Here is a 26,996-nt window from a genome sequence, read left to right on the forward strand (position 1 = left end):
GGGAACAGTCAAAGCTTTAGCCTGTGGGTGCCTCAGATGAAGATCCAACTCTTCACCCTGATGTATTCCCTGTGGAATCCAGTGTACCTCGCAGAAAGAGATTTAACTATGGTAAGTCTACCATAAATCTCCTTTTATATTCTGACACTAATCGGTATTTAATACTATCTTAACTACACTGACCTAGATGAAGTTGAGTTAATAAGTCTAACTAACACTATAAATCATGCATTTTCTAAATTCTAATCACTTTAAATGCTATATCCTTGTATATTTCTTTCAGTTAGGAATTTATCTAATCCATTTTAAAACATATTGACAGAGTTCACCATTACTACCTTCTCAGGTGTTGAATTCTAAATCCTTACTGTGAAGAACACTTTCCTGTGTTGAGTATGAATTATTTTTTCCTCTATCCTCAGACGGTGTCCATGTGTCTGCAGTGTATTAATATTACACTGTGGTTCACTTCTACCTACAGTGTCACCCAATATGTGTATTAGTCAGAAATAATATTACACTGCGGTTTACTTTCACCTACAGGGTCACACAATACGTATGAAAAATAATATTACACTGCGGTCTGACTGGCAGTGTCACTGTACTTATGAAAAAATGTATAGTACACTGGGGTACAACTTTTAATATTTTAATTTTAAACTAATGTAGAGCCGTTGGATGGACGTTCACAGCAGCCCCTTGTTGGACACAGCAGCCCCTTGATGGACATCACAGCAAACCTTTATGTACAACAAAGGACCACCTACAGTTGTGGTACTGCCTAACGTGTCACAATACGTTTATGATACATGCAGTATATATAAATGATAAATATATTTTATTTTTTTAATTTTTAGCTTTTATTTTTATTTCAATAGGGCTCAGCACCTCTAGATTGACAGTACCTTTGGATGGACACAGCAGCTCCTTGTCGGACACAGCAGCCCATTGATGGATGGACAATGAACCCATGCACAGACATAGCAGCCCCTTGTTGGACACAGCAGCCCCTATATGGACAACACATATGGACAACCCTGGGATGGAAACAGAAGCCCCTTGATGTACGGACAGAGCACCTCTGGATGGACACAGAAACCCCTTGGTGTATGGACAGAGCACCCCTGGATGGACACAGAAGCCCCTTGATGTACGGACAGAGCACCCCATGATGGACACAGAAGCCCCTTGATGTATGGACATAGCACCCCTGGATGGACACAGAAGCCCCTTGATGTACGGACAAAGCAACCCTGGAGGACACACCACAGACTTATTTACTCAATAGAAGCTCCACAGCTAGTGTGAAGATGGCACAATCACAGGGGACCTTTACAGTGACGTGTGGTGAGAACAATGGCTTGGGAGGCACTCCCCCCTTCCACCAGGCCGGATCGATTCAGAAATGTGCCCTCCCCACGATCAGCACCCTGCCCTAAAAAAAATCCTAGAGTGAACACTAATTAAATCGGCACACCGCTGCGCCAAAGCATCTCCATTGAGACCTGCTTGCGAGTGAGGGAGCACTGTAGGTGTACTATAAAGGTATGCTGGTGTCTGTTTTATTGTAAAGACTGACTTGGAGAGCGTCCACTTTCTATGTGTATCTATATTACTATTGGGAAAGGTACCTGAGCACGCTGCTACTGTTCACCCTTAGTGCCGGATAGCTACATATGGTATATGTTTGTATATGTAGGGGGGCACCAACATTTATCATGCCTCCGGGTGACTGGGACGAACTTCCGCCACTGCTGAGAACAATAGATGAAAGGGTTATGCTAATTAACCTTGGTGCACCTAGGTGCAGCAGAGAAGCCAAGATGATTGTGGCTCCATCTGTATATATATATATATATACACACAGTATATATACACACACACATTTATATAGAATGTCACAGCTAAACTCAATCACTTTGATGAAAAGAAAAAAAGTGCCATAGTGTAATTGGTGCTGTGTATGAGCACCTATATATGGGTCAGGTGACAGATGTCCGGGATTTCTTTCATGACCCTGAGGTAAACCACTGACAGCCGTCACTATTCTCTTCTCTACTACTTTCATCATCTCCATCCTCCTTCTGTCCACTCTCCATATCCCCGTTTCCCGATAACTTCTTTGCTGTCAAATGCCGGCTCTAGTTCTTGGTTCTGAAATGAAATAATCACTGAGTTAGAGATCCCATTGGGTTCTTCTGAAAATCTACCACAGCCACATTTTATATATATATATATATATATATATATATATATATAGTCCTCCAAATCAGTCGGCACTCACTTGCAATACACCATCCCCCGGTGCCTGAGTCCTTGTGTACATAAATCTCCAAAATCGGTACAAACGGCACTCACAGGGTTTTAAATGCATAAATATGCTAGTCCATTTATTGTGACGTTTCGGAGCTGTTAGCTCCTTCTTCAAGACAACACCAAGCAAAAAATAACATACAAACACTTACCCTCTAAAATACCTGGTGAATCAGCGCCGCACGACGCGCCTGGCTGCACGTGAGAATCGGATCCTCTCCAGATGACATACTTCCGGGCGGGTGCTTCCAGCCGTTGTCATAGAGACAGCACGGCTTGCGTTCCAGCCCAGGAGTTGCTTGGTGTTGTCTTGAAGAAGGAGCTAACAGCTCCGAAACGTCACAGAAAATGGACTAGCATATTTATGCATTTAACACCCTGTGAGTGCCGTTTGTACCGATTTTGGAGATTTATATATATATATATATATGTGCCAGTAGAGGAATGGGCGCACTAGGGTTGTTTTTCCTCCCAATATTCAATGGGGAAAAACAGCAGTCTCCGTAAAATATTTACTCCTAATTCGTGAGCATAAAACCACATTTAACATGTTCCATGTAAAAATTTATTACAACGTAAAAGCAATGATACAAAACGGTATAGTATCTTACTCTAAGACTTCATCAGGGGTATGTCTCTAGTGCTTGATAAATACTGTTAGTGCATCAATGAAATGGCAATTACGTATTCTGGATACTTGAAAAAACCACACACTGGTGGGGTACACAGGTGAAAGTTAGATTAAGCCTTATGGTTAAGTGCTTGAATAACAAGTTCAAACGCATAGGCCTGAACGCAAGTTCATATAGGTATGCAACCTTATGATTCAGGGATTTGGATAACAAGTTCAAATACACAGGTCTACCACAATTTCATATGCGTGTGTAACCTTACCAGTAGCTACAATAGCTTCAAGTCACAACCAGTGTAATCTATCTGTAATCTATCTAATAAGGTAGCATACCTATATGAACTTGCGTTCAGGCCTATGTGTTTGAACTTGTTATTCATGCACTTAACCATAAGGCTTAATCTAACTTTCACCTGTGTACCCCACCGGTGTGTGGTTTTTTCAAGTATCCAGAATATGTAATTGCCATTTCATTGATGCACTAACAGTATTTATCAAGCACTAGAGACATACCCCTGATGAAGTCTTAGAGTAAGACGAAACGTGTCGGGTTATTTGTTCATAAACATTAAATCTCCGAATTGTCAAAGGAGAAGGAGGAATCTATCAAAGTTATTTCAACTGGTCCTCTGTACTATATGGTGTTATCTGCAAGAAGAGATACTATACCGTTTTGTATCTGTTATGCACACCAGTGCCTGCAGGAATGTACTGGTGTCTGAACTGTTATGCACACCAGTGCCTGCAGGAATGTACTGGTATCTGAACGGATAGGGATGCAAAACAAATGAACTCACAGACAGACTGGGGAATATGACATTACGTACACAGAAGGTGATAGGGTAACGAAATAAACACAAAGTGAACAGAGAAGCCCAGAGGCTAAGAAACTGGGTGTCTCCCTAATATTAGGAATGCTCAGATGGAAAAAGCAAGATGTTGTGTTTTAATACGTAGAGAACCCGAAATGCTGTTGCTAAGGGCAACAGCAAAACCCTAAAGGATTACCAACGGGTGTGGCAGTAAACTCCTTGGTCAGAGATGGAATGATAGACACAAGGAGAGTCTCCACAATCCTAATCCTCACTTGCAGTGCACTGGTTCAGCTTACTGCCACTAAACTGACACCTTAACACCTTGCACAGTGAGAAAGGATTTAGGCAGGCAAGTCTGAGAATACAGCCGCAAACTTGCTAAGTTCACAGAGTAGCAAAAGAACCCCAGCAAGTTAAACGACTGACTCCAGTCTTACTGCTAGGTCTGGATTGGCAGAGTGTAGTACCAAATCCCCAGGCCTATTTGCAGTAAGCAACAACAAATACAAAGCTACACAGTACTGGCTAACTTTCAGGAACTAACTAACCAACAAAGATTCAGCAGCATCTGCTTAACCTGAGAAGAGGGTTTATAAAGCAGGTGCTGTCCGCGCCCCACTCAGACCTCACAGATTGTGAGCACAAAACCAGCACCGGATCCCCTGCCGTGCACAGAGCCTGTAACCACTGCACAGCAAAAGACCCGAACCGGAGTATCAACTGCGCTCAGGTTACTCCGCTAGCACTTGTCTCCCGGTTGCCATGACGACATGGCAGCACAGGGCAGGAGACCCTAACAGTATCATTGCTTTTATGTTGTAATACATTTTTACATGGAACATGTTAAATGTGGTTTTATGCTCACGATTTAGGAGTAAATATCTTAGGGAGACTGCTGTTTTTCCCCATTGAAAATTGGGTGGAAAAACAACCCAAGTGCGCCCATTCCTCTACTGGCACATATTTGTATCTTTTTAGTCCCTCCTAACAAGGAACTTAGTGGAATTTGGCAGCCCAAACCCAATCCTCTCTCACTTTCTGTTTAATAGCGCAAAAGGGAGAGTATCTGTTTAATATATATTGGTCCAAATCACTGGAAGAAAATTACAAAATCACTGGAATTAGTCGTTCTAATCAATGGTATTATTGGTCCAAATCACTGGAAGAAAATGGAATGGATGGATACTTGCAGTGACACAGAGCTGCAAGATACAGCAATGGCCTACTGTACACAACTATATACTGTTGGGTCACCAAAATGCTGCACTGTAATACTATATATACTGCTCACAAAAATGCTGCACAAATATGGAATGGATACTTGCAGTGACACAGAGCTGCAAGATACAGCAATGGCCTACTGTACACAACTATATACTGTTGGGTCACCAAAATGCTGCACTGTAATACTATATATACTGCTCACAAAAATGCTGCACAGATATGGAATGGATACTTGCAGTGACACAGAGCTGCAAGATACAGCAATGGCCTACTGTACAACTATATACTGTTGAGTCACCAAAATGCTGCACTGTAATACTATATATACTGCTCACAAAAATGCTGCACAGACATGAAATGGATACTTGCAGTGACACAGAGCTGCAAGATACAGCAATGGCCTACTGTACACAACTATATACTGTTGGGTCACCAAAATGCTGCACTGTAATACTATATATACTGCTCACAAAAATGCTGCACAGATATGGAATGGATACTTGCAGTGACACAGAGCTGCAAGATACAGCAATGGCCTACTGTACAACTATATACTGTTGGGTCACCAAAATGCTGCACTGTAATACTATATATACTGCTCACAAAAATGCTGCACAGACATGAAATGGATACTTGCAGTGACACAGAGCTGCAAGATACAGCAATGGCCTACTGTACACAACTATATACTGTTGGGTCACCAAAATGCTGCACTGTAATACTATATACACTGCTCACAAAAATGCCGCACAGATATGGAATGGATACTTGCAGTGACACAGAGCTGCAAGATACAGCAATGGCCTACTGTATAACTATATACTGTTGGGTCACCAAAATGCTGCACTGTAATACTATATATACTGCTCACAAAAATGCTGCACAGACATGAAATGGATACTTGCAGTGACACAGAGCTGCAAGATACAGCAATGGCCTACTGTACACAACTATATACTGTTGGGTCACCAAAATGCTGCACTGTAATACTATATACACTGCTCACAATAATGCCGCACAGATATAGAATGGATACTTGCAGTCACAATGAGCTGCAAGATACAGCAATGGCCTACTGTACTGTACTGCTATAAGTATAATTATATACTGGTGGTGGTCCCCACAATGCAGCACACTGAGCACAGATATTTGCAGCACACTGAGCACAGATATGTAGCGTTTTCAGGCAGAGAACGTAGATATTTTCAGCACACTGAGCACAAATATTTCCAGCACACTTAGCACAGATATTTCCAGCACACTGAGCACAGATATTTGCAGCACACTGAGCACAGATATTTACAGCACACTGAGCACAGATATGGAGCGTTTTCAGGCAGAGAACGTAGATATTTGCAGCACACTGAGCACAGATATTTGCAGCACACTGAGCACAGATATTTACAGCACACTGAGCACAGATATTTGCAGCACACTGAGCACAGATATTTGCAGCACACTGAGCACAGATATTTACAGCACACTGAGCACAGATATTTGCAGCACACTGAGCACAGATATTTGCAGCACACTGAGCACATATATTTGCAGCACACTGAGCACAGATATTTACAGCACACTGAACACAGATATGGAGCGTTTTCAGGCAGAGAACGTAGATATTTCCAGCACACTGAGCACAGATATTTACAGCACACTGAGCACAGATATTTGCAGCACACTGAGCACAGATATTTACAGCACACTGACCACAGATATTTGCAGCACACTGAGCACAGATATTTACAGCACACTGAGCACAGATATTTGCAGCACACTGAGCACAGATATTTACAGCACACTGAGCACAGATATTTGCAGCACACTGAGCACAGATATTTCCAGCACACTGAGCACAGATTTTACAGCACACTGAGCATAGATATTTGCAGCACACTGAGCACAGATATTTGCAGCACACTGAGCACAGATATTTGCAGCACACCTAGCACAGATTACGGAGCTTTTTAGGAAGAGAACGCAGCCACTTCCTCTCCGTTCAATCTCCAATGCACGAGCGGCTCTTTATATAGAATACGAATCTCGCGAGAATCCGACAGCGGGATAATTACGCTCGGGCGCGTTCGGGTTAACCGAGCAAGGCAGGAGGATCTGAGCCTGCCTCGGATCCTTTTAAAATGGGTGAAGTCCGGGGGGGGGGGGGGGGAGTTCGGATTTCGGAGAACCGAACCCACTCATCTCTAGTTTATATATAAGTGCACAGGTGCATATGACCCTGGGATGAGTCCTGTGGCCCTGGGATGAGTCCTGTGGCCTGAGCCCCTTGCTACGTTTTTATGTTGCTCAATCATACACAGGGACATAACCAAAATATGATCTTCAATGGTGTAATATGTAACAGAATGTTTCATTGCACTTTTTACCATCTCCTCATGCCATCATTATTTATATTTACAGCTTTGATTACCATGACATATAGGGGCTGATTCTGAGTCACATCTTATGTGGAAGTCGGGCGCAGTAGAGCAATTATTTCTGCACATGTATCTCAGTTGAGTATGTACAGTGACGTAGTAGCAATATCAGACACACGTGTGTAGAGACAGCAGGGTAGCTAATCAAACGCACAATGATGTATTGTGGGCATGTTATGGTAGTGTCATGGGATGAGAAGGATGCATAAACAGATGTGCGGTGGAAACTTTTTGTGTTTTGTTTTTGGATCTGTATCTCCGCTTATGTTTTGCATCTGGATTGCTTTTGCCAAAACCACCCTTTTGGGTTTTAGTTTTTGGATGGTTTTTGAAAAAAAACCCCCATATAAACAGCTAAAATCACAGAATTTGGGGATAATTTTGATCCTACGGTATTATTAACCTCAATAACATTAATTTCCACTCATTTCCAGTTTAATCTGAACACCTCACATCTCACGATATTGTTTTCAGGCCAAAAGGTTGCACCGAGGTCGCTGGGTGACTAAGCTAAGCAACACAAGTGGGCGGCACAAACACCTGGCCCATCTAGGAGTGGCACTGCAGTGGCAGACAGGATGGTAGATTTAAAAACTAGGCCCCAAACAGCACATGATGCAAAGAAAAAAGAAAAAAAGAGGCACGAGATGGAATTGTTTTGTTTAAACAGGACATACACAGTTTAATAAACCTTTAAGATAAATAATTATCCAGGGAGCGCAATGAACTATTTATTACAATAAAAATAAAAAATTAATAAAATTAATTAAAAACACATTATACACACATGTATGAAAAAATATAAGAGCAACAATAAATAAACAGTGTTCTATTCCTCTGTCTCCAGCGGAAACAATAAGTGATCTCAATGTATTTGAAATATTCCTTAGTCCATATACTGTAGTTCTTATGTTCGGACTTATTAAGGTTATGTTTGTCTTATGGGCATAGTTTAGTACTCTTACAGCCTTTAGCCCATAAACTTATGCACTATGAGTCCCACTTGTAAATAGTGACCGTATGCAGCAGTTACAAAGTATCTGTTAGTGCGGCTCTTCATTGCTGTGATACGGGTAACCTGTGGAAGCCGTTTGTGCATGTTCATATTCACAGTGATAGGCTCAACCCCATCACCGCCGCTGCTGCCTGTAAGGGGTGATCCTATATACTCACAGCCGGAGGAGAAACCTTTGATGGCATGGACCTTCACTGTCAGGTAGTGTGCATGCCCGTCATCCTCTTTGCAGTACTGCAGAGTTTCGGATCAGTCACTCAATGCTATGAACGCGTCCACTGGAGAATCATCTGCATCAAAGTCCAGAGTAGAATATCTGCATTTCTGACGCGTTTCTCTGCTATATCTCAGCAGTTTCGTCAGAGAATAAGGCTGGAACTTCCCTGGACTCCTTTTATTCCAAGTTAGACCAATCAGAGTACTAATGTTAAATATTTACACCTGTGGGTAAGGCTCCATTATTTCATGATGTGTGCAATCATCTACCTCTTTTTCCTTATTGTCCACATATCTTTTATTCTAATCATAATTAAAAAATATGTGGAGAATTAGGAAAAAGAGGTGCCACAATATGATTTACATAGAGATAATTACAATACTGGACAAATTAATTATCAGAATAGAAGGAGGGGATCTTTTGAAAGTAGAGGAGCGAGACCTAAGGAAAATTATAAACAAGAAAGAGGATTTAGAACAGAATTCAGAACATCTAAGGATTTTTTAGAGATAGGAAAGAAAGGTTGGGTTACACAGAACAGGTACGAGCCCCTACAGTCGAACACCCCAAAAAGGTTAAGAGTAGAGGAACAAGAGGGTGTAGAGGAGGAGTCAATGCACAACACAAAAAATGTAAGGCTAGGGTAAGAAATAGTGGAATATACAATCTTTCATCTAGAATGCTTAGTGAACATGAAAAGGCTGTTATTGCCAAAGGACTTAAATTTACACCATCAGTTGAACCTGATATTTTTGAACTATTTGTAGCATTGAATAAATATACTAGGGATCTCTGTCCAAAAAGATATTTTACAAACAAGTCTCTTAAATGACAAGATATAGAGGGTATGCCCATTGTTTTAAATGAGGATGACTATATGGGGATTGATATACTAAACTCTTTATTGATTGAAAGTGAGGGTATTTTAGAAGTTAATGGGAAACAACAGCAAAAGGTTTTTGATATTACAGACACAATGACTAGAGGTATTGAGGTTTTCAAGAAATAAAATCGGAGTTCTACCTAATGCAACATAAGAGTTCTTATATTGAGACCTTCTACACATCTACACTTAAAGATTTTCCAACTATGCGAGAATAGGAAGGGGTTTTCTAAGAGAGATAATCTAAATAAGAATGAGCGACGAGCCCTTAATGCACTTAAAGATGACAACACAATAATTATAAAAAGTGCGGATAAAGGAGGGTGTGTTGAACTTCAGGATAGGATTGCATATCAAGAGGAAGCAGCCAGACAGTTGGGGAATAAGAAGTTCTATTCCAAACTGGCTGCGAACCCAACCGCTTTGTACATTCTTGAGTTTAAGAATATTTTGACACAAGCCCTGACCGAGGGAGCAATAACAAAGGAGGAATTTCAATTTCTTTTTAACCCTTATCTTGTTATCCCCACGAACTATCACCTCCCCAAAATACACAAATCTTTGATAGCACCCCCTGGGCATCCCATAATTTCTGGTGTTGGGTCCCTCACTTCTAATATTTCAGCATTTGTGGATTACTTCTTACAGGGCCACGTCACCGGTCTTCGGTCCTACATCAGAGAAACCATCCACTTTCTTAATCTAGTGGGTGGTATAGAGTCGTGGCAAAGTTATGTACTCTTGACATGTGATGTCGAGTCCCTCTATACCAACATTCCCCACTCAGGAGTGATAGAGGCCTGTCGCCATTTTATAGACACTGATGTGGACTGATACCGGAGCGGCGTCGCTTTGTGTTGGAATCCATGAATTCTATTTTATCACATAACTATTTTTTGTTTGATTCACAGTTTTATCTCCAAGTGCACGGTATTGCCATGGGCAACAAGTTCGCCCCGAGTTTTGCTAATCTTTATATGGGCCTGTTTGAGGACCAGTATATTTGGGGGTCCCTATGAGGCGAGCTTGGTGCTATATGGTCGGCACATTGATGATCTCTTTATTATTTGGGATGGGGCTTCTTGTTTCTTCTTTCCTTACTTATCTTAATTCGAACACATTTGGTCTTAAGTGTAGTCACACTTGTCACCCCACACAAATAGATTTTTTGAATATTGCTCTTTCGGTCAGGGGTAATACCTTAGTGACTAAGACTTTCAAGAAAAAAGTTGATTGTGGTAGATATTTAAACTATAGTAGTTGCCATCATCAAAAATGGAAAGATAACATACCTATAGGGCAGTATTTAAGAATTAAACAAAATTGTACGGACGAGAGTATCTTTTTGGAACAGGCAGAGATTCTTACACGTGCATTTTTAGATCAAGGGTATCCTAAAGAACTCTTAGAGGAATCATTCAACAAGGTTGCTGTGAGAGAAAGGAGGTCCCTCCTATCCACAGCAACACAAGTCAATGATTCTGTGGGAAGGAAAAATGACAATAAGGTTCTACCATTTATAACAAAATATAAAACATGTGCAAATAAGATCAAGAGGATTCTAAATGAGAACTTTGAGATATTAAAATAGGATAAAGTTCTTGATACACATCTAGGAGATACAGCAAGGGTTGTTTTTCAAAAAGCAAGAAATTTAAAAAAAATCATGTCTCTCCCAGCTTTTTCCAGAATACACATACGCATAGTCACTCCAGCAGAGGTGATAATGATAAGAATTGGCTTGGTAAAATTGTTGGTTGTTATAAATGTGGTAAAATATATTGTATAACCTCTGGATTTTTACTCCACAGGAGTAAGAGCTTTAAATCCAACCTATTGGGACTTGAATATAATATTGAGACTCTAATCAATTGCCAACAGACTTATGTAGGGAGGACTATGAAGAGTCTTAATATAAGATTCCTTGAACATCGAAGAAATATCCTCAAGAAGAATCCTAATCACACTGTACCCAGACATAGATCTCAATGTCACAATGGTGACATTGGGGTGTTGAGATTGCAGGGGATTGGGTCTTTTGCCCCCACACCTAGAAGGGGGACAGATTCAATCGATTGTGCACGAGAGAGGAATATTGGATTTTCACTTTGGGTACCCTGATTCCAGATGGCTTAAATGAAAACATAGAGCTCAATAACATACGTTGATAGGTTTGAGGTTTGTAAGGTTATATATGATTCTTCCTCTTTTCAAGGTTTTTTATCTCCATGTTATATATTATAACAAATAATTGATAAATGTATTAGCTCATTAAATTGTCCTATAGATGTTTTTTGTATAAAGCTATATTATTAGAACATAGTAGTATTTATTACCTTTAAATGTTCCTGAATATGAGCAGATTTGTGGATGTACACTATTGCTCTGTAAATTACTTGAGCAGAAGTTAGTGAAGATTTATTTTATATGTTTTTTACGTTAGAACTACATTATGAATGTTGTTTGAGGTCTAGTATAATTGTTCCACTCACAAGAATTGTGTAACGTATGGTTAAAGACAACAATGAAAGAAATATATTACAATACTGAGTATCTAAGAAATAATACATAAGCATATATAAAATATATAAAAAAAAATTAACTAAAAAGATTAAAAATTAAAAATTAAAAGAACATATGTTGTCTGGCATTTAAACCCGGGACCTCAGTGTTTGCAATACGGAACACGATACCATTAGGCTATGAGAAAAGCTATGAGAAGGGAATGCTTTTTCTTATATTTGAATTTTGAGGATGTATTGAAAACAGCTAATAAGTATTGTATGTAATGAAAATAATAATATGAAATGTCACGTTACACATATATATATATATATATATATATATATAAAGTCACATGCCAAACACTCGGGGTGAGGTTTAAGACAGAACCAGCACTCTGCGTAGTTTTCAAGACAAGTTTTACTCCAAGCCGTGCTCCAATCATAAAGTAATCACATCGACATCAGCATGAAAGACAAAGGCATATACTCATCACTGGTAAATTCCCTTTTTGGGAATTTACCAGTAATGAGTATATGCCTTTGTCTGGAGACTGAGCAATAGAACACTGTTTATTTATTGTTGCTCTTATATTTTTTCATACATGTGTGTATAATGTGTTTTTAATTATTTTTTTATTGTAATAAATAGTTCATTGCGCTCCCTGGATAATTATTTATCTTAAAGGTGTTTTTTTTGTGGTGGGCGGAGCAGTACTGCCCCATTGGGAGTGGCATGGCATATATTTGTACATTTATAGAAAATCCAATTGACGAAACGACCTTGATGGCTTAGTAGTGCTTGGATTTGTTTAGGGTTTAATAACCTATAATTTCAGCGACAGGCGGTCCCCCTGGAAAAATCTCGCTAAGTTCTCCGAATCATAGCTACAAACATACCACATCCTTCTTTGATGACTTTTCACATTATAAGGAGAAGCAAGAGGAAGAGGACAGGGTCAAGAAGGTGATTAAAAGTTAGAGAGGCACACGCAATCAGGAACAACACACATGCTTTCACCTCCACTCCTATATTGGTGTGGAACGGAAAGACTTCAACCAAGCAAATATACAATTACCACATTACTGGATGAACTGAAAGTTTAGGAGCCAAAGGGGTATATGCAATTGTGGTCGAATTCCCGAAATTGTCGAATTTCGGGTCATTTTCGACCAAAAAAAAAAATTCCCCTATGCAATTCAGTGCTTTCCGACCAAAAAACTGACTTTCAAAATTCGACTTTTTGAAATTCGAATTTTTGCAAATTCGACTTTTCTGCAATGATACAAGTGCTGCAATTCGACCAAAGCATATTCAATTCAAGTTTGGAAATTCGACAGCAGTGCTTTTAGACAGCAAATTCGTCATTTTCAATCCGCCACACTTTGGAGGGTGAAAACAAATAAAAAAAATGTAAACATGTTTTTTTGGGTGTTTTTTTTTGTGGGAATAGCAGATCTATTTATATTAGAAGGGATTAGGTACTTTTTTTTTTTGGGGGGGAGGCACAAATATTATTTATATATTTTTTTAAATATTATTATTTTTTATTTAGTTTTTTTATGCTGGAATGGTAAAATCATAAAAAAAAAATGGCGTGGGGTCCCCCCTCCAAAGCATAACCAGCCTCGGGCTCTTCGAGCTGGTCCTGGTTCTAAAAATGCGGGGAAAAAATTGACAGGGGATCCCCCGTATTTTTAAAACCAGCACCGGGCTCTGCGCCTGGTGCTGGTGCCAAAAATACGGGGGACAAAAAGAGTAGGGGTCCCCCGTATTTTTAACACCAGCATCGGGCTCCACTAGCTGGACAGATAATGCCACAGCCGGGGGTCACTTTTATATAGTGCCCTGCGGCCGTGGCATCAAATATCCAACTAGTCACCCCTGGCCGGGGTACCCTGGGGGAGTGGGGACCCCTTCAATCAAGGGGTCCCCCCCCCAGCCACCCAAGGGCCAGGGGTGAAGCCCGAGGCTGTCCCCCCCCATCCAATGGGCTGCGGATGGGGGGGCTGATAGCCTTTGTGATAATAAAAAGATATTGTTTTTTCCAGTAGTACTACAAGTCCCAGCAAGCCTCCCCCGCAAGCTGGTACTTGGAGAACCACAAGTACCAGCATGCGGGAGAAAAGCGGGCCCGCTGGTACCTGTAGTACTACTGGGAAAAAAATACCCAAATAAAAACAGGACACACACACCGTCGACAGTAAAACTTTATTTCACACTACCGACACACACATACTTACCTATGTTCACACGCCGACATCGGTCCTCTTCTCCATGTAGAATCCACGGATACCTGAAAAGTAAAGTTCAATATACTCACCTCAACCAGGGTCCAGAGATAAATCCACGTACTTGGCAAAAAAATAAAACGCAAATACCCGCTCCATAACGGACTGAAAGGGGTCCCATGCTGACACATGGGACACCTTTCCACGAATGAGACCTGTCAGTGACAGCTGTCACTGACAGGTCTCTAAGCCAATCAGGGAGCGCAACTTCGTTGCGCTCACCTGATTGGCTGATCGCTGTCTGAACTCAGACAGCGCATCGCACAGCTCCCTCCATTATATTCAATGGTGGGAACTTAGCGGCTAGCGGTGAGGTCACCCGCCGGTCAGCGGCTGACCGGCGGGTGACCCCACCGCTACCCGCAAAGTTCCCACCATTGAAAGTAATGGAGCGGCTTTGCGAGGCGCTGTCAGAGTACAGACGGCGCACAGCCAATCAGGTGAGCGCCACGGAAGTAGCGCTTCCTGATTGGCTGAAGGGACATCAGTGACAGGAGTCACGTGATGTCCCGGCATTCGGGGAAAGGAGTCTAATGTGAAAACATTGGACCCCTTTCATTAGTCCGGTGGATCGTGTTCGTTTTTTTTTTTTTACCAAGTACGTGGATTATACCCTGGACCTGGATGTACCTCTGGACGCTGGAAGGTGAGTACCATTTTTTCACAGGTACCCTCGGATCGTCGGAGACCGTGGCAGTCGGCGTGTCAACATAGGTAAGTATGTGTGTGTCGGTGTATGAAATAAAGTTTTACTATCAAGGTGTGTGTGTCCTGTTTTTATTTGGGTATTTTTTTCCCAGTAGTACTACAGGTACCAGCGGGCCCGTTTTTCTCCCGCATGCTGGTACTTGTGGTTCTCCAAGTACCAGCTTGCGGGGGAGGCTTGCTGGGACTTGTAGTACTAATGGAAAAAACAATATCTTTTAATTTTCACAAAGGCTATCAGCCCTCCCATCCGCAGCCCATTGGATGGGGGGGGGCAGCCTCGGGCTTCACCCCTGGCCCTTGGGTGGCTGGGGGGGGGGAACCCTTGATTGAAGGGGTCCCCACTCCCCCAGGGTACCCCGGCCAGGGGTGACTAGTTGGATATTTAATGCCACGGCCGCAGGGCACGGCATAAAAGTGACCCCCGGCTGTGGCATTATCTGTCCAGCTAGTGGAGCCCGATGCTGGTGTTAAAAATACGGGGGACCCCTACTCTTTTTGTCCCCCGTATTTTTGGCACCAGCATCAGGCGCAGAGCCCGGTGCTGGTTTTAAAAATACGGGGGATCCCTGGCCAATTTTTCCCCTGCATTTTTAGAACCAGGACCAGCTCAAAGAGCCCGAGGCTGGTTATGCTTTGGAGGGGGGACCCCACGCCATTTTTTTTTCCGGGTTTTTCACGTTTTTTCCCGTTTTTTAAAATCGCGGCAAAATCTGCCAAATCGGCCGATTTTCGCCCGCGATTCTGGCGAATCCGTTTTTCATTGAATATGGTGAATCCCGGCAGGCACCTGCCGGGATTCACCTGGCGAATTTGGTCGAATTAAAAAACGGCGATAATTGCCGCGAATTCGACCGCAATTGCATATACCCCAAAGCCTTCATATTAGTACCCCCTTCTCCATTTTCAGGGGTTAAGATAATCCTGGATTTAATGCGGGGATGCAAATACAGTAAACTGATGTATACTACAAATTCAAGATTGGATATTTTCCCCTCCACGGAGTCTGGAGACTTATTCTTTGAAAATCTTGTGGGTTTCTTTTTTCCATTTTTTTTTACATATTTTGTGGAAGATGTCTTATTTTCATTTTTAACAGCTCCCAGTTACACACATGTGAGCATAACTGTGTTTTCCAGTTACACGCATAGGAGCATACCTGTGTGTCTTATTTTTTTTTTCACAATTAATTTTTAAATAAAGCAGCCCCTTAGATGTTTTAGCAGCCCCTCCTGAGCCCCCACAGCATCCCCGAATGGGGCATGTTGAGTTCAGTACAGTTCTAAACAGGACTGTGCAGTGAATTTTTTGTTATTGAGCCCCTGCCCTAGTGGAGCTTACCACTCTACAGTTGAAAATCATTTTATACTATAAGTAGGACTGTGGGAGGAAGCAATGCTAACCTCTGTACCCACAGCATGCCTCAGCCTGGCAAGCCAGACATCTTCCTGGCTGTAAGCCATGATGAGACTCCATACTGGGCCCTAATTCAGTAGCTGTTTGTGCCTCACAGGAGCTCCTGGCCCATCTAGCTCTGCAGTGCAATGGAAAGCTGATGCAATGCAAGATCACTGAAACTCTGTTCTTCTAACACCGCAAGTTCTTGCTATAACCCTACGCAGCCCTTAGTAAAAGAACCCTGTACAACAAATGTGCATCTTTTAAATAAATAATTCCAAAATGTGGAACATCAATAATCAATCAAACTTAAGGTTGGCTAATTGGAGCCATTCATTTGAGTGAGTCCCTAACATGAAATAATTGAAAAGAACCTCTCTCTAATCCTCCAGCAGAAAATCTATCTTTACCTCTTTGACAGCTGCGCTGGATTATGATTCTGTCTCTTCTGAGTCACACTGACTTTGGCCACAAATGTGGTCTCTCCCCACTTTATTCAAAATCACTTCATCAAAATAGCAATTTCCATTTCCAGCTTTGCAGCTATGTTTTCACAAATCTATTTGTGATATTGAAGCTTGTTTCATAACTGCTCTAGGCTTTCATTTAAACCTTGGATCAAGTACAGCAGCACCCCTGGAATGAATTATATGACAGCACCCCTGGACTTATACAGCATAGCAGCACCCCTGGAGAATTACACAGCAGAGCAGACAGGCAACAGCACCCGTGGACTTAAATGGAAGTGGGGCAGCACCCCCAGACTGAAAGGGCAGAGGGGCAGCACCCCATATAGGGCAGCACCACTGGAATGATGTGGCAAAGAAAAGAAGTGCAAGATGGAATTGTCCTTGGGCCCTCCCACCCTTATGTTGTATAAACAGGACATTGCCACTTTAACAAACCAATCATTTCAGCGACAGGGGTTGCCACACGACTGTGGCTGAGATGATTAGTTTTTTGGGGGTCCCACAAAAAAAAAGCAATTAATCTCTCCTTGCACAAACTGGCTCTACAGTGGCAAGATGATGTCCTCATCCTCAGATTCCCCACCCCCCTTCAGTGTTTACATCGTCATCCTCACAAAGAAATAATATTCAAAGAAACCACATAATTTAGGTGTCGGTGGACTGCTTACACTATTACCCAAAGTTTCTGAATTTTTCAATGACTTATGATGAATGCGCTGCAGGTGACGAATAAGGGAGGATGTTCCTAGATGGTTAACATCTTTACCCCCTACTTATTATGGAATGACAAAGGCAACAGATGGCTTTACACCTGTTGTCCGGATTTGTGGAGAAATAATTCCACACTGAAGAGGTGGCTTTTTTGGTATTTTGCCCAGGTATGACAATGGGCTTTTTCATGCCATGGCCAACAATGGTCTCCACTGGTGCCTTATTCAAACAAATCACATCACCATCAGAATTCTCATTGTCAACTTCCTCCTTAGCGCCAGCTACACCCATTTCCTCCTCATCCTGGTGTACTTCTGCAGTGACATCCTCAATCAGAATATAAGCAACTGGATTGGCGGTGCTCCTCCCAGCACTTGCAGAGGGCTTGCAAATGGTGGTAAGAGCCTCCTCTTCCCCTACAGTCTTGTGAAGGTCAGGCATAGACATCGCAAAGTGCGGACAGTGCCAGCACCCCTGTATTTTCACAACACCCCTGTAATTTTACAGCATACAAGACAAGGCCACTGTACATTTATTTTCACTGCACCCCTGTATTTTACAGCATACAGGGCCAGTGTACGTTTATTTTAACAACAGCACCCCTGTATTTTGACAGCATACAGGACCAGTGTACTTTCATTTGAACAGCAGCACCCCTGCTTTTTTAAAGCATACAGGACCAATGTACTTTTATTTTAACAGCAGCACCCCTATATTTTTTTACAGCATACAGTACCAGTGTACTTTTATTTTAACAGCAGCACCCCTATATTTTACAGCATACAGGACCAGTGTACATTTATTTTCACTGTACCACTGATTTTTTACAGCCTGCTCCCCTGTATTTTTACTGCATACAGGAGAACAGTGCCTCTGCCCCCTGTACAACACAGTGACAGCCAGGACAGCAACACCTATGCACAGCTGCAGCACTACTTACAGCACATGAAACACCAGTGACAGCCAGGAAAGCAACCCTAACAGCACAGGGAGCAGGGTCGGTTCTAGACCTTGTGGCACCCAGGGCAAAAGTTTCCATTGGCACTCCCAATAGACATAAAAGGGTTAGAGCACTCAGTAGCTGTGCCCCCTGTAGTTTTGCCCCCAGTAGATTTGCCCCTTGTAGTTTTCCCCCCTGTAGCTGTGCCCTCAGTAGATGTGCCCCCTGTAGTTTTGCCCCAGTAGCTGTGCCCTCAATAGTTGTGCCCCAGTAGATGTGTCCCCCATAGATGTGCCCCTAGTAGTGGCGCTTACAAAAAATAGTAAATTATGACCTCTAGTGTCTGCGGCCACTCTCACAATGCCGTGCGCTGCGCGATGACATCAGGCGCACAGCACGGCACCAGTAGCAGCTCTTGCTATGGCAGCAGTGGCACCGCCCTCAGAACAGCGGCACCCGGGCAAATAGCCTGCTTGCCCATGGCAAGAGCTGCTACTTACAGGGACACCACAGTGACAGGAACAGCCCACATAGAGAGCACACACTGTGTCTTCCTCACTCTCCAAGTCTGGAGTGAAAACGACAACGACGTGCGGCTGTTTACATGGAATCCAAAACACATGAGAATACGACATCAGGATGATGAAGTTTTGCCTCATTCTGGTTTCCGAGTCTGGCAGGAAGTCCCGACCCTGGCTTGGTTCCCGGCTCGGACCGTGAAGTTCGGTGGGATGGGAGAGTTCGGTTTTCTGAGAACTGAACCCACTCATCTCTAATAATCAGATGCTTAATCACTTACATTGAAGGCCGTACTCAGAAGGAAGATCTTCCTCTGGTATGAGGCTTGTGCACGTTTCGGTGGTGCGACTGGTGGTGGCATCTAAAGATGCATCAAGCATAATTACAGTGTCTGCAGAGTGGGCTTCTAAATATTTGTACATTCATATGCAGGGCTGCATGCCAGGGGAGAAGCTAGAGTCACAGTCGGGTGACCGGGACAAGATGCAGGCATGGATATTACAGCATCAGGGCCAGGGGCAGATTCAGGGGGACATGTACTAAGCAGTGTTAAAGGTGGAGAAGTGAGCCAGTGGAGAAGTTGCCCATAGCAACCAATCAGCTGCTCTGTATACTTTTATAGTATGCAAATTCTAAATATTACATCAATGCTGGTTGCCGAGGGCAAATTCTCCACTGGCTCACTTCTCCACTTTTATCACTGCTAAGTACATGTTCTCTTAAGAGATGAGGGGACCGTGTGCAGGCTCCGTGCAGGCCCACTTCTCTATGTTAGTGTCTGCAGCGCTGTAGACTCTGGCTTTGCACAGATCTTTGAGAAAGTGGTGCCCCGGGCCTTATTCCTAGGGACGTATCTACTGCTAATGCATTAATCACTCGGAAAATGGCCAACACGCCATTTTTCCTGAGACTTATGACACCAAAGCCAGCTGCTGTGGGACTTTGCATTAGTAAGTATAATTATATGGGTGTGTGGTGTGTGCCCCCCTGGGGAAGCGGCATGACAAAATTGGTCCCAGAGAAAGCCCATGCTATGATGCCCCCTTCCCACACACATATATATATATATATATATATATATGTGTATATATGTATATGTATATATATGTGTATATATATATATATATATATATATATATATATATATATATACATATAACATTGCAAAAAATAGATTTGGACACAAATCCTCTTTATTCCACATTCATGCACTCAACCCGAGAGCTTGATGCCATTCAGCCACAATTTCCTCATTGAATAACACATTTCAATATACTTCCACACCCAGGACTCAAACCTGCAACTTGCTACATTGCAACCAAACACCCCATCCACTGAGCCACTTGATCCCACATAAAAATGATGAGATCTCTAACTGTATGAAGCTACCTGTACCCTGTAAAAATATAACCAAAACCATAGTTGAGCAGATCCATGCAGTCTGCAGCCACACATCTAATCCCTTGCAGCCACACACTACATAGATCTGCCCATCCGTAACAATGGTCACCTCTTCACAAAGTTCAAGGTGAGCTTCAAATAGTTATAACGCTCCAGCTTGGAATTCTCTAGCTTTTTATGCGAGGGCAGATACAGTAGCTCAATGAATAGATAGTCTGACTGCAATGACACAGGCAATGGGTTAGAATCCTGAGCACATCAGCACCCCAAAATGTAAAAAAAGGACTGTGCAACTGAATAACAATGAATCATCAAGTCAAGTTAATGAATGCTGTGTAGGTATTAGCAACAAAAGGGGTGGGGGTAGGGACAGGGACGGTCAGGAGATGCTGGGGTCAAAAAGGGGAGACGCTGCAAGTGATAGTAATTAGATAATTGATAATTGACAAATGCTGCCAACAGCGCCCCCTACACTGCAGCGTAATGGGGGTTATTCAGAGATGAACACAGCCAGGTCTCTATGCAATTAAGATTTGTTATATATAATGTATTAAGCTTTTTCTGCCTCCGGTGACTTATTGTGTTGGAATTACTATTTGTTGGGGCCTCCATTTCGGGGTTATTCTTTTTGTGTGTTTGAAGCACCACCCCTGGGTCCTGTTGCTGCAGATCAGGTCTCCCTCTGCTGACACAGGTTATTATACTCCTATAGTACATATTGATTATTAGATGAATAAAGTAATCGCACCCTTGGTTTCAATAGTGAATAATGCAATAATGAAAGGGCTAATTAAATGTTGTGAACGGCCTCATCCAGTGTAGCACAATCTCCGGGACACAGACGGAAGATCCTGCCTGTCAGCTTAGACTAACTCTGTAGTGTTGGAGGTAATAGGTAAAGGAAAATAAAATTCCACACATGGGTGTATCAAAGGGGGTAAATTTACTAAGATGTGAGTTTTTTTTAGAACTGGTGATGTTGCCCATAGCAACCAATCATATTGTATCTATTATCTTCTAGAAGCAGCTAGATAAATGTTAAGAAGAATCTGATTGGTTGCTATGAGCAACATCACCAGATCTAAAATACTCCAATCTTAGTAAATTCACAGCAAGGTCTACCCCAGTTGTATCAAATAAATAAGGGTCCCATAATTTAATTTGATCATTAAAAAATGCCTTGTTGGGATGTGAATATTTTCCTGCGAAAATGATTTTTATATTGATATTGGAATGTGATGGACACAAAGGAAAAATTGTCTCAGCACAGTGTTGAGGAAATCCTCTGCAGTGAAGGGGTTAATGGAATGTTAGTGAGAATATGATTTTTAGAAAGACGGGCACAAAGTTGGTATCTGATACTTAAAAGACAAAGGTTCTACTGAAACAGATATAAAAACATTCAGCCAGGTAGACGTCACCTCACCTGTTCCCGTTGTGTAGATAACCATCACACATATGACGATCAGTTTGAAAGAAAAAGAGACGGACACAGCGATCACCAGATTACGTCCTTTCCCAGGTGACTTGTGAGAAGATTCTGCTGAACAGATAAAATACAATAAATAATCTGTGATCAACCTACTAAGGGAAGATACAGAAATACTGCACAGAAACATCACATAACCGCGAGGGCAAAAATATATTGTGTGTCCTGTATTCTCAAAATGTAAAAAGCCAACAACAATGGTTTAGAGAAAGAATCTAAAAACAGAAGCAGACATAAGGGTCTATGTACTAAGCCTTGGTGAGAGATAAAGTACCAGCCAATCAGCTCCCAACTGTCATTTCCAAACACCGCCAGTGACATGACAGGAGCTGATTGGCTGGTGCTTTATCTGCTTCTCCACTTTTTCTCTCTCCAAGGCTTAGTAAATAGACCCCATAATATCTAGTATAAATGTGATATAAAATACTTGTCCATCACATTTTAGGGTGATATCCCCTCTAGTGCGGGGTGGGCACATTGGAAGGTTTAGGTTTTTAGCAACTGGCTCCATAAAGAGAGACACGTTACCCTTAGGTAGAAGCACAATGTCAAAATAACATGGCCTGAGGCCTGAGTACATATTATGGGGTCAAAACACCTCTATGACGTGTCCTAGAACCACAGTGAGGATAATCTATGAGACTTGTAAGAAGTCACCAGCTTCCAGTTATACACAGACTCTAGGGGAGGTATTTACTAAGCTCCCGTGCTTCAGCCGAATGCAACCAAGATCAATCTCTGCTGACATCATGTCTATTTTTCATCAAACATACCCAGTAATTTACTAAGCTACCGTGTTTCTCTCATTCGTGTTTCCGATGTGGAAGCCATTTGTAATTCTTAACCATGTTTTCTGGCTGCACTTGTTAAACACTTCCGAATATGGCTGGTTCGTATTTTGTTAGTGCCGGTCACGTATTTACTTAAAAACACTTGTTGAAAGTGTCATAAGTGGGAGGGAGATGTCACAGGCTTATACAGTAAATCTGTTCCTTCTGGGTTTAGTTAGAGGAGTGGTGAGAGCTTGTGGTTTCTGGAGTTGGTGAGTTGGTCTGCACTATTTGCGGGGGCCCCTACCGAAAAAATTACATTGTATGTTGGTTTATATACGGATGTAGCCACGCTCATCGTGGCTACATCTGTGCCCTAGCGTGCCATGGCGAACGAGGGCACATCTGCATCTGTGGCACACACATTATTAATATTTATTTATTTAATAACAGTTTCTTATATAGTGCAACATATTCCGTTGCACTTTAATCATAGACGCACATCATAGACACGCACACGCCCAATTCACATGAATGGGAGCGTCTCTGGACGATATCTTGGCACGGCTAGGCGCAGAATAACCTAGCTGTAGCAGCAGTGCACATTTGGAATGTAGCCATGCTCTATGAACGTGGCTACATCTGTATACTTACCACTAAAGTGCTCCTCAATGACTTGCTGCATTACCTGCCTCTCTAATTCTGTACTCAAACTGTCACCAGATGGTACTAACTCCACTACTTGCTGACTATCTTCTTCATCATCATGTTGCAGATGTTGTTGCAAAAACATGTGAAGAAAACAGCAGCTGAACAAAATTTTAGCCACCTTTAAGGGACTATACAGCAAAAGGCCAGCAGACTTATCCAGACACCAAAACCGAGAATTCAGCAGGCCAAAACAGCTTTCTATCAAAGACCGACTTGGAGTCAAAAGCCAGGAGAAACAACCATACCACACATCACCCGAATGACTTAGATAAAGCAGAATGATAAAGCAGAATGACATGCAAAAGCAGTTCTATTTGAACGTTTTATATGTGTTCGAATTCCATTCTTTTGCAGCTGGATTTGAGTAGTTTGCGGCCTTCAAATGCACATACAAATCCTTGGTAAATTCCCCTGTTCTATAAGGTGTATAAGAAAAAACAACCGTGTTTGGCCAATATTCTATTTGTTCGAACATGTCAGGGCGGCCATGATTTTCAATACGAATTGGTCAAACTCTGTCATGTTTTGTGTTTAGTAAATGCATTTTTAGCCGGAAATGCAATCTCGAGTGTATTCAGGCGCTTAGTAAATTTACCCCTAAATTGCCAGTAATCTGCAATTCAAGTTTATCTGCACTCCTATGCCAGTAATTATAGCCCCAAAAAAGCATCATTTGTATTAACTACTACATTCTGTGACTTGTGATTCTGATATGCTCCAGGGAGTTTCATAACAGTAGGTTAACATGATAAATTTGCTCTTCTCTGCTTTCTACCCAGCTGGTGGATGCCATAGTTCAATGGCCCACTGCTTCTACGACCTTGTTCAGTTCCTGTTACTGTGCAAAGAGTTTACTCTCCTGGGTAGGAACTAGGGAGGCCAATACCAGGATCAGGGTCAGCAGGGTATCAGGATTTTGGCTCAAAAATGCCGGGATTTGAATAATGGAATTGGAGCCTCCAATCCTGGGATTTCTGGGGTTATGGCGCACATGAGCAGATTTGTTTTCAGCCGGTAAACACTGAGCACTTGGCTCAGACACTGCCCCATCCCAGGCTGGCTGTGCAGCTGTGAGTGACTTCAGAGGTCACACTGTGCATCCCCACACCAGCCTACTCCTTCAAGAGCCACATTTGCATGCTTAAGAAGAGATTTGCCTGTCAAGTGAGAGCCACAACTGCATGGTGACATTGAGAGACACTTTTGATGATATGGCTACCAGCCCACACAGCTCTCTTAAACATCAATTGTCACCACTGATGGCACCACGTGGCTGCACTTCAGAAGACCAGTTACTGCTCTATAGCCCTTAACTGTAGGTATCCACAGTCAAGCTCACTCTTCCTTTTCAAAGTCTCACATACTGTAATCACATTCCCACAGTGGTAGGCTATACCTGCCTTCCGGTGCTGTTTAAGGTGTGGTGCTCTTCGCTTATTAGAGTTACAGAAATAGTGGTTGGAGATCGAAGGCAGAGATGAGCGGGTTCGGTTCTCAGAGAACCAAACCCTACCGGACTTCACGTCACGAGCCCGGATCCGAGTCAGGCTCGGGTTTTCCCACCTGACTCGGGAACCAGAACGAGTCAAAACGTCATCATCCCACTGTCGGATTCTTGCGGGGTTTGGATTCCATAAAAGGAGCCACCATTTTCACTCCAGCATTAGAGAGTGTAGAGAGAGGACGTGTCTCCATCCTCAGTGTCCGTGTCTTGTGCTGCATCAGTCCAGTCACAGTGGTGGTGTCCTCTGCTGCCATATGTCCAGTGCTGCTGTATAAGTCCAGTCCAGTGCAGTGGTGCTGTGTTGTCCTGCATCAGTCCAGTGGTGGCGTCCCTCTGCTGCCGTATATGTCCAGTGGTACTGCCATATATGTCCATTGATACTGCCGTGTATGTCCATTGATACTGCCGTATATGTCCAGTGGTACAGCCGTATAATTCCAGTGATCCTGCCGTAAAATTCCAGTGATCCTGATGTATAAGTCCAGTGACCCTGCCATATAAGTCCAGTGATCTTGCCGTATACGTCCAGTCCATGATACTGCCGTATATATGTCCAGTGATACTGCCCTATATGTCCATTGATACTGCCGTATATGTCCAGCAGTACTGCCATGTAAATCCAGTGATCCTGCCATATAATTCCAGTAATCCTGTCGTATAATTCCAGTGGTACTGGCATATAAATTCAGTGATCCTGCCATATAATTCCAGTGGTACTGGCGTATAAGTACAGTGATCCTGCATTATAATTCCAGTGATTCTGCCATATAATTCCAGTGGTACTGGCGTATAATTCCAGTGGTACTGGTGTATAAATCCAGTCCAGTGATACTGCCATATATGTCCAGTGATAATTCCGTATATGTCCATTTATACTGCCATATATGTCCAGAGGTACTGCCGTATAATTCCAGTGATCCTGCCGTATAATTCCAGTAATCCTGCAGTATATGTCCAGTGATCATGCAGTATATGTCCAGAGGTACTGCCGTATAATTCCAGTGATCCTGCTGCATAATTCCAGTGATCCTGCAGTATATGTCCAATGATACTGCCATATAATTCCAGTGATACTGCCGTATATATATATATATATATATATATACCCTGTTGCAAAGCGGATTACTGAGGCCATAACAACTATGCTGGTGTTAGACGTGTGTCCGGTATCCGCCATTAGTGCAGCGGGACTGCAGTGCTAACCCTAGATGGGCCAGGTGTTTGTGCCACACACTTGTGTCTTTTAACTTAGTCATACAGCTACCTCATTGCTCTCTTTTACTTCTTAGCATGATGTGCTGTTTGGGTACTATTTTTTTTAAGTGCCACCCTGTCTGACACTGCAGTGCCACTCCTAGATGGGCCAATTGTTTGTGTCCCTTAGCTTAGTCATACAGCTACCTCATTGCACCTCTTTTACATCTTTGCATGATGTGCTGTTTGGGGCATTTTTTTATATCTGCCCTCCTGTCTGACACTGCAGTGCCACTCCTAGATAGTCCAGTTGTTTGTATCGCTTAGCTTAGTCATACAACTACCTCATTGCACCTCTTTTTCTTCTTTGCATAATGTGCTATTTGGAGCCTAGTTTTTTAAGTGCCATCCTGTCTGCAACTGCAGTGCCACTCCTAGATGGGCCAGGTGTTTGTGCTGCTTAGCTTAGTCATACAGCAACCTCGGTGCACCTCTTTTTCTTCTTTGCTTCATGTGCTGTTTGGGGCCTATATTTTTAAATCTGCCATCCTTCTGCCACTGCAGTGCCACTCCTAGATGGGCCAGGTGTTTGTGCCGCACACTTGTGTCGCTTTGCTTAGTCATACAGCCACCTTGGTGCAACCTTTTGGACTAAAAACAACATTGTGAGGTGTGAGGTGTTCAGAATAGACTGGAAATTAGTGGAAATTAATGTTATTGATCAAAATTACCCCAAAATTCTGTGACTTTAGTCATTTTTATGGGGGGGTGTTCAAAAATCATCCAGATCCAAAACAAAAACCAATAGACCACAGGTTCTCAAACTCGGTCCTCAGGACCCCACACAGTGCATGTTTT

At 42.5% G+C, this 26,996-nt stretch overlaps 1 protein-coding gene across 1 annotated transcript in view; it reads right to left on the reverse strand.

Moving 5' to 3' along the window:
- Positions 1–678: 678 nt before the first annotated feature.
- The window catches only part of LOC134934209 (uncharacterized), a 110,432-nt gene continuing 84,114 nt past the window's right edge, over positions 679–26,996 (reverse strand). The window contains exons 4-5 of the mRNA XM_063929697.1: positions 21,897–22,010; positions 679–2,154 (exon numbers count right to left, since the gene is read on the reverse strand). Coding sequence (XP_063785767.1) covers positions 2,129–2,154; positions 21,897–22,010 — 140 coding nt within the window. The 3' untranslated portion in view covers positions 679–2,128. The remainder of the gene's footprint in view (positions 2,155–21,896; positions 22,011–26,996) is intronic.

This window comes from Pseudophryne corroboree, chromosome 6 (genome assembly GCF_028390025.1).
Source record: "Pseudophryne corroboree isolate aPseCor3 chromosome 6, aPseCor3.hap2, whole genome shotgun sequence".
NCBI lineage: Eukaryota > Metazoa > Chordata > Amphibia > Anura > Myobatrachidae > Pseudophryne > Pseudophryne corroboree.